This window comes from Solanum stenotomum, chromosome 10 (assembly GCF_019186545.1).
Source record: "Solanum stenotomum isolate F172 chromosome 10, ASM1918654v1, whole genome shotgun sequence".
Taxonomy (NCBI): Eukaryota; Viridiplantae; Streptophyta; class Magnoliopsida; order Solanales; family Solanaceae; genus Solanum; species Solanum stenotomum.
In genome coordinates, this window is record NC_064291.1 from 46392651 (window position 1) to 46401944 (window position 9294).

General features: G+C 35.9%; 1 protein-coding gene across 5 annotated transcripts in view; it reads right to left on the reverse strand.

The window, feature by feature from the left end:
- LOC125841502 (ATP-dependent DNA helicase Q-like 2) overlaps positions 1–9294 on the reverse strand; it is a 52456-nt gene that overhangs the window by 20195 nt on the left and 22967 nt on the right. For 3 of the 5 annotated variants that reach the window (XM_049520652.1, XM_049520650.1, XM_049520653.1), the window contains 4 exons: positions 6027–6131; positions 5822–5926; positions 5614–5736; positions 4209–4297 (listed from right to left, as the gene is read on the reverse strand). In XM_049520652.1, coding sequence (XP_049376609.1) covers positions 4209–4297; positions 5614–5736; positions 5822–5926; positions 6027–6131 — 422 coding nt within the window. Of the gene's footprint in view, positions 1–4208; positions 4298–5613; positions 5737–5821; positions 5951–6026; positions 6132–9294 lie in introns of all 5 variants that reach the window. The other 2 variants (XM_049520651.1, XM_049520649.1) reach the window with 1 other exon arrangement.

A 9294-nucleotide genomic window follows, 5' to 3' on the forward strand; every position in this document is an offset into this window, starting at 1 on the left:
CTACTTTTTCCCTCAAATACTCTCCGATTCCTTTCTATCCACACTGCATGACTATATTCTGTATACATCAATTTGAAGAACTGGGCAGTGTGAGTGTCCCAAGAATCTGTGGTATACTCCGACCATTTAATCCACGTCAACAACTTCCTCCAAATAGCTCTAGTGAACTCACAACATACAAACAAGTGATCTCTGGTTTCAAAATCATGCTGGCACAAAGTACATTGTTGGTTTATATCCATCCCCCATGAAGCCAACCTATCACTAGTTGGTAGCTTGTTTTGTATCTGGAGCCACATTGTAACAATGGCCTTTGGTCTTGCAGAGTTGGTGAACATCAAACCCTTCCAGGGTACTCTAGGTCTATTTCCAAGTAAGCTCAGATATAGGCTGCCGATAGTTGTCAGGTCATTTTGTTTCTGTGTTTGCTCTAAAATCAGTCTAGCATTAAAGATTTTCTTGACCATCCATGAGGCCTGCTTTGGTACAGGTGCAGTGAAGAAATGTTGAATCTTTATATAGAAAGAGTGAATCCATCTGATCCACAACTTATGAGTTTTTTGAGCTCGATCCCAACAAGTCTTGGCAATAGCAGCTTGATTCCACAGTCTAATATAGATAAGATTCATGCCACCAACTGACTTAGGAAGACAAACTTTTTCCCATGCTATCAATGCTCTCTTGTTAATGGTATTAGTTCCTGATCAAGTGAAACTCCTACAGTATGAATCAATAAGTTTAAGAACTTTTGTAGGAATAATGAAAAGCTGGGACCAGTAGGCCTGGATACCAAAGAGAACAGACTGAACCAATTGTATTCTTCCTGCATCTGAGAGTGTCTTAGCAGTCCAAGAGGAGATTCGAGCAACAATTTTATTCACTAGTGGTGACCATTGCATAATAGTCAGTTTCTTTGTGAAAAGAGGGACACCAAGATACTTGAAAAGGATTTCACCACATCCAAAACCACTCTGCTGGGGTATATCAACTTTTACCTGGTCAGGGACACCACCAAAGTATATGGAACTTTTAGTCATGTTTGCCTGCAGACCGGATGCTTGGGAAAACTTTTTTATTTTTTTTTTGAGAATGGTAACTTTGCTTGGGAAAACTTTTGGAAACACTGATATATGGCCTTTACAGATTTCTGATCCCCTCTACTAAAAAGTAGCAGGTCATCTGCAAAACATAAGTGAGTTATATTCAATCTGCCACATTTAGGATGAAACTTGAATCCTTCTATTTCTCTAACTTCAGCAAGACATCTACTTAAGTATTCCATAGATATAGCAAATAAGTATGGAGAGATGGGATCACCCTGTCTAAGCCCTCTCGCAGCATTAAAAGGGGGTGTAGTATCACCATTTACCATGATTGTATAATTCACAGTATGCACACATTCAAGGATCCATTGGATGAATTTCTGAGGAAAGCATAGGTTCTCCAGAACCTGTTCTAAAAATGACCACTCCACAGAATCATAAGCTTTCTGTAAGTCAATTTTTAGCATACATCTTGGAGAAATATGTTGCCTAGAATATGCTTTAACAAGTTCAGTGGAAAGAATGAATGATGTTATCTGCAATCTTTCTCCCTGGTACGAATCCTGATTGGGCTTCACTGATTATATGTGTCATAATTTTCTGCATCCTAGCAGCTAGGATTTTGGCAATGATTTTGTAAAGGATAGTGCAGCACACTATGGGTCTGTACTCCTTGATATTCATAGGACTAGCAGTTTTAGGGACCAGTGTGATCACAGTGCAATTAACTAGTCTATAAAGTTTTCCGGTCTGAAAAAACTCTTTAATAGCCATCAATATGTCATCTTTGGTGATACTCCAAGTCTTCTTATAAAAGTAGGCATTATATCCATCCACTCCAGGTGCTTTATCATCTCCAATAGAAGCTAGTGCATTCCAGATTTCCTCATCTATTACATCTCTGCATAATTCAACTCCTTGCTCATAAGTAATTGTGGGTCCTTTCTTCATAGTGTTTTTGTCTACAGCAGGAAGAAGCATAGTACTGGACCCCATTAGTGCCTTATAAAATTGCACCACTTCCCCCTTTATAGCCTCTGGTGTATTCAATTTAGTGCCACTGAGTGAAGTAAGCTCAAGCATTAGCTTCTTGTTAGTTCTCTCCTTGATCATAGCTGTGAAGTATTTATTATTACTATCTCCAAGTTTTATCCATTTGGCCCTGGACTTTTGTCTTAAAGCACTTTCTTCAACAAGACTCCATTTCTCAATATTCAGAAGTGTTTGTTTCTCTTTATGTAATAACTCATCATTGCACTGTTGGATGATTTGTTCCTGTATTTGCAACAATTCTTGTCTAGCAGAATTTATCTTAATGATAGTATTTATGAATTCCTCCCTATTCAAAACTTTCAATACTTGCCTTAACGCCCTCAGCTTTGCCCAAATGTTAGCCATTGTTCCTGGAGTCATGTGTTTACGCCATATTGCTGCAACTTTGTCCATGAAAGTACTGTGTTCTGCCCATACACTGAAAAATCTGAAGGGTGCCTTGCCTGTCCAGTGATTATCCTCAATTGTGAGTAGCATAGGAGAGTGATCAGAGATGTATGGTAGCTCATAAGTAGTAACCACATGTCCCCAAGTCATCATCCAGTCCATATTGCCAAAAACTTTATCAATCCTGCTACAAAATCTATCAGCTCCCAATTGCTTGTTATTCCAGGTATAATAATCTCCTCTCCATGATACTTCATTTAGCTGCAAAGTATGAAGACAATTGGAAAAGTCTTGAGTTTCACCTAAAGAAACCGGAGCACCACATAGCCTGTCATTTGGATATAACACAGCATTAAAGTCGCCAGCAATTAACCAAGGTCTGTCCACCCCTGGTTCAATAAGTGTTAACTCTGCCCACAGATCCTTTCTATTTTCAATAGAGTTAAAAGCATATATAACAGTAATAAGGCAAGACAGGGTTCCAGTGATACCATTTATCAGACAATGAATTGATTGAGCAGTAGATCTAATATGAGTAACCTGGTAAAAATTTGGATCCCACACCATCCATACTCGACCATTTATCACCCATGAATAATTATTGAGTGACTGCCACCCAGGGAATACATTTGCAAGTACCCGAGGAGCCTTATGGGCTTTGACTCTAGTTTCCAACAATGCTGCCAGTTTGATGTGTTTATTCCGCAGATAGAGTTTCAATTCTTTTTGCTTATACCACTTATTTATTCCTCTCACATTCCATATAATCCAACTCATTAGATACTCTTTCTGAGTCCTCCTTTATCAGGAGGGAGTTGCACTTGTCCACTTGATCTTCTATGAGTTCCATCCCCTTCTTTCTTCATTGGCCAGGATCCCAGTAATGGAAAATTAGTCAGGTTAAACTCTGGACTAGTGCTTGTTGTTTCTCAATTCATTGTGTTGAGGTGTATTCTACCTTCTGGACTAGTCTCATTTTGGGCCAAGTTTTCCTTCACACTTTGATTAGGAGTGGTTCTTATCTGATTCTGCTTTGAGCTTTCAGGTATGTCTGCAGGTTCCCTAATCACACCAATAGGTTTCCATTCTTTACCAACTCTGTTAGGATCTTGTCGCTTCCTAGGTTGTGGAGGTTGGTTTTGTGGTATTTGCTTTGTGCATGTATGTCCTACCATTGAACGTTTAGGGCAGAATTTAGGCTTCCAATCATAGGACACCTCTTGTTCAAATGTATTACCAGTAGAATCCATCACAACGATTTTGTCAGGCAACGATTGTGTAATATTCACCTCAATGAGCATACGTGCATAGGAAATCCTTGTTTGCTTAGCAGTGCATTCATCAGCATATATGGGAACTCCAATGACACTTGCTATTTGACTCAAAGAACCTTTACCCCAACACGACATAGGAAGTTTGGGGAATTTCACCCATAAGGGTATTGTTTCCTTTTAGTGCACCCATGAAGTTCCTTTATGTATAGAAGAATGAGTGTCATTCATAGAAAACTATATTGTTTTAGAAGGTTTTCTACTTTTGGTATACGGGAGATTTTTCCCTCACAATAATAAAATTTACCACTTCATATAAAAAAAGGCAAAGGAAATCACTATAAAGGCAAACGAAGACACCAGTTTGCAAAGAAAATATTCATAAACAATTACAGCGAAAGGAAGTTGTATATATAGAATGAACAGACAGAAATATCAAAGAAAATTTTCATACCTTAGATGAACTGTCTCACGAGCATTTACGTCCATATCCGCATGATAGTGATCAGCCGAAATTCCCCTTTCACGTAATTCTTGTGCAACCTACAGTTTGTCATCAAATAAGAAGGTGAAAAAAAAAAGTTCGAGATGTCACAATAACAACAAAATTGAATTGGAAGTCAAAACACCACAATGCGAATATGATGTGGGTCAGAATAAGTAATAGCAAGGAACACAAGGATGACATGCTATTTACCTACTACCCTATAACGTTATTATACTGTTCATTACTGACCAAAATTGCCGCGGGATAAGACTAGATTATTGTTAACCGCCATGTACAGTAGATGTTGTCAAAGCTAATAGATAAAAACACACTTCTGGAAGGATAAACATTGCTGTATTCTCATCTTGCAGTGAAACTAGACTAACTACTCCGTTTTAAGAAAAACTCTCTCTCTCTCTCTCCCTCTCTCTCTATCACACACACACACACACACACACAATTGTGGAAGGCAATGCCATAAACCAATTTTGTTTTCTGTGAGAGCTGCCAGTCCAAACAAAAAGATAATGAGCTCAGAATGTTCCGGGGTTCCGGCGTTAATACTCTAACCAATAGACCATATCTGAACCAGTTATGCACCTCCCCACAGAATATTACAGTTCGTTGTGTGACCAAAACCACAATGTTTTACCAAGTGAAAGTAGAACAACAGAACATTCCCAGATTAGCCACATTATATCTACCATAATTATATATCTAAATGCAATGAGAATGAACCTTGTTGCTCTTTTTTGCACAACGATTGAAACTATGAATAATTTTATTTTCTATCATTAAGCTCCAAAACTAGAGAAAACTTTAAGTCCATATTTATTTTTTTATGACCATGGTGTCCGTGGTGCCAAAAAGAAGAGAACCTACACCAAAATATGGTTCTCAACAAAAGAGATACAATCCTCTATACAATTAAGCACCTCACAAGTATACTAAAAAGAAATTAGAGATGAAATACTACATTGCAATTTTACAAAATCTTGTTCCACCCCTTCAAAAGCACTCCCATTTCATCCAAAACCTTTTATAGTCTATTAGAAAGTGTCTTAGAGATAATCATTTAGATATTCCTACCAAACTAAATAGGCCTATAATCCCTTAATACTCATCACTCTTTTCCTTCTTTAGCACAATGGTAGCAAATGAATATAATTAGTTCATCTAAGCAATACCCAGATCTCAAGAATTCTGTCAGATACCCAAGCAGTGGACTTCTAGCACAGAATGCTCTGTAAAACTATAGCACATCCAATCAAGAACCATTAGACATATGTTCCCAAGTGCAGTTAACACCATATTTAAAGAAAAAATTAGCACAGGAGATGGAGTCTTACAAGACAGAGCTAGTGCACTGTACCTGTTCACACTCCTTCCTGGAAAAGCAATAAACTATCCCAGATTCATTATTTGGATATGATGTTCGAATATATTCAGCAATTTCATCAACCACTGTCTTTGCTATAGATGACTTCTCACGTACCTGCAAAATGGATCAAATAGTTTGAAACATAAGATGACCACTGCAGCAAACGTTATAATTTTACTTTACTTTAGTACAGCTATACCATGTAATAAAGGTTGGGTCTGTTCACTGAACTAACAAACTTAACACATCTTGGAATGTGAAGCATCTCCATCAGATCATCCTGTACTTTCTTTGTTGCAGTTGCCTGGAAAAAAGCATCCAAGTCCAGCTGCTGTTCAGAAATTATTTATTGATAAATTAAACAAAGGACACTAGTTCTCTTCAAGCTATGAGTTACTACATACTGTTAGAGCGACCATGGGAACATTAGGAAACTGAGTCTTTAATATACCAAGATTCTTGTAATCTGGACGGAAATCATGGCCCCACTGGCTACAGCAATGTGCCTCCTGCAAGCAATTTGACCGAAGTAATTGGCACAAGTTAACATGTAGTTCCAAGCAATGGCATATCTCTTCACTACTACTGCTGCTATAAATTATATTCAGTCAGTTTGGGGATAATTCCCTATTAAAGAACTAAACAATTGTATACATGAAATAGAGTTGCTCACTATCTTTCAATCATAAAAGTTTTATTTTGCAGTTAACAACAGCTTTCTATTATAGCTATTTATGAAACCATAAGATTTGCAACAGTTCTGCAAGATTGAAGTCATTAGGATATGGAATGTGAAACTAAAACGGTATTAGGTAGTTATACTTTGATTGGTGAAGTTGAAAATATTACTGATGTATGTCACTGCAAAGATAATGCTAAACAAAGGTACATCCTCAAAATTCAGGTAATCAAACCAAGGTAAGTTTCGTATGTCTAATTTCCATGCATGGCGTTGATCAATCATCACTTGTATTTGAGGTTAATGGAGTTCTAGCAAGACCTACTAATTTAGTAGAAGAACAAGAAATTAAACTTAAGATATTTAGAAGTAAACTTAAGAAGTAAAGGGCTGTGTTTCTCATGAACAGGTGATATTTACAATATTGATACATACATACATCATACACCCAAGATGTTATATAGAAAGTTGACCGTTTGCATTTTCCAACTCTGAATATACTAAGAACCCATTTGCATTGGCGTAAAAAAGTAGCTTCTAAGTCAAAAATAAAAAGTCAAACTGAAATGACTTTTAAGTCAAAAAATAAAAAAGTAGGTCTTTGGTTTCTGACTTATTTTAAGTCATTTTAAACTTATTCTAAGCCATTTTTGACCTTGCCAAACACTTCCTAACTTATTTTAGATCATTTTTGACTTATTTTAAGTTATTTTTTATAATTGCCAAACACTTCCAGAAGTCAAAAACTAACTCAAACGTACGTTTCACCAACTTTTAAGTCAATCCAAACACCCTCTAATTATGGAAATATGACTATTTCTCCAACTTCAAGATTTTAGCATTTTAACTACATCCATTTAGGAAAAGTAATTAATAAATACCTACTCCCCCTATTTAGGAAAAGTAATTAATAAATACCTACTACATCTATTTAGGAAAAATAATTAATAAATACCTTAAAACTCAGATTGTGCAATTAGTTTATGTCTCAATTTGGTCAAATTATCTCAATCAACTTTGGTTATTTAATTATATGGTCCTATTGGGCATCTATATATATAAGTCAAACACTCTTATTCTATGAAACCTACATTCAAAGGAAAGTGAATGCTCAAGGAAAAATATATTAGCAAGATAGAGCAAATCGCTGAGGAGAAGGAAATGATGAACCTCTTCAACCAACTTGTTAGGGGAAAAAGCATCAATGAATTTGATGCTAGAGAAACTCGAAGTTTGTTAAATCTATTTGATGTTCTGCGAACTAAACTTGATGAAAGGAAGAAACAACTGAATAAACATGCAGATGAGAAAGTTGCAACTGAAACTGATGCTAATGACAACAATGGCAATGGGGGTGAAGAGAATGGTGCGCATCCTTAGGATGTTGATTGAGCATTTAATACTTTTATTTTGTTTCAATCAATGTTTTGTCATGTTGTCTTTTAATATTGCTTCCCTAGTTATAAGCTTGCTGCTCGTTGTTCATTTATTATGTTATTGTTGTCATTTTAATGATGTATGAAGGATTTTCTAATTAAGTCCAACCAACATAGTTATTATGTATCCTTTAGCTTTTCATACAAAAAGCTAGTTATATGTGGTATGTTCAAATTTTGTCGCTGACCACCATGCAAAAGGTACGCCGCTTAGTATGATTTATATAAAGTAAAGGCATAACAAGTCCATTAATCAAGGCGGAACCCATCAATGGTCACCTAAAGTTGCCACCATCTTTCACTTAGACACCTCAACTAGGCTTTGTTCATTTTAGACACCTCATGTCGGGTTCTATTGTGTCACTTTGACACCTTTTTTACAATCAACAAAAATATTAAGGAGAGTTTAACGCACTCTCCGATGATGTGTCGTCTAAGTAAAGAATTAAATAAAGACATGTGGTATCATAAATAATTATTAAAAGATATATTATGAATAAAAATTATTTTTAGAGCTATTTAATTAATAACTTTTAAAAATTACATGTTAATAATTAAAAAATATTAAAAGAAATTACAACACCTTTTTCTTTCCACCATCTCCATCTATCCTCCTTCTCTGAACACCATAACCATCTTCTTCAAATTTAACATCATCAATACCACTATCTCTTCCTCCAAATCCAACTAGACATGAACCAATCTTATCATACTGCAAGAAAACTCTCCGTACAAAATTAACCCATTAGAACCTAATGGCTATTTCTCCCTTTCTCCGACCAGGCTCCCACAATGGAGACGATGGGCAGCCAACCTCTGGCTCAGCAAAATCAACCCCTGACCGTCCAGATGAAGAAACTCAAAACCCAATTACAGAGCAAGCCAAAACCCCTTATAATGCCTTCAATGGAGCTCAATCCCCTTCCTTCAAATCAAACTATCATAATAATCAAATTTAACATTAATTTGGATCACAAGCTTTTACTCGTAACCTAGCTACCATAATCACTATCACCATCCCTTTCTTTAAATCTACCATTTCTTTTTTTTTCTTCGACCAGATCCATAGCTTCATAGACCAACAAAAATGAAAAGCCAAAAGCTAGGATTTCAAAAATTGAAGATTGGGGTAAAAGCTTATGTGCCACAATGGAAGCCGAAGATTAAAAAACAACAAGCTTGAATCAAGTTTCTATAGCTTCAAATTCAAAGTTATACAAAAAAATATGAGAATAACTGAAATGCCTTTTATATTTCAAAATTATATTGCAAATTATTGAGGCTACATATTGTTGAATAACATGTGTATGATATTTTCTTCATCTTACCATTTATAACAATTGCTTTAATTTTTTTTTTAAATTCATGTGCTACATTCTGAAATGACAATGGAGAGGAAGGTTGCATAAATGGTGGTGGTGGATAGTGAAGGGAGTGTGGGAAGGAGAGAGAAGGATGAAGGAATAAAAAAATAAAAAATTGCAAAATTTAAGCTTTTTACGCACTTAAAATGTGTGCAATACACACACTATGCCAAGTCAATGAAAATTGTCAAAA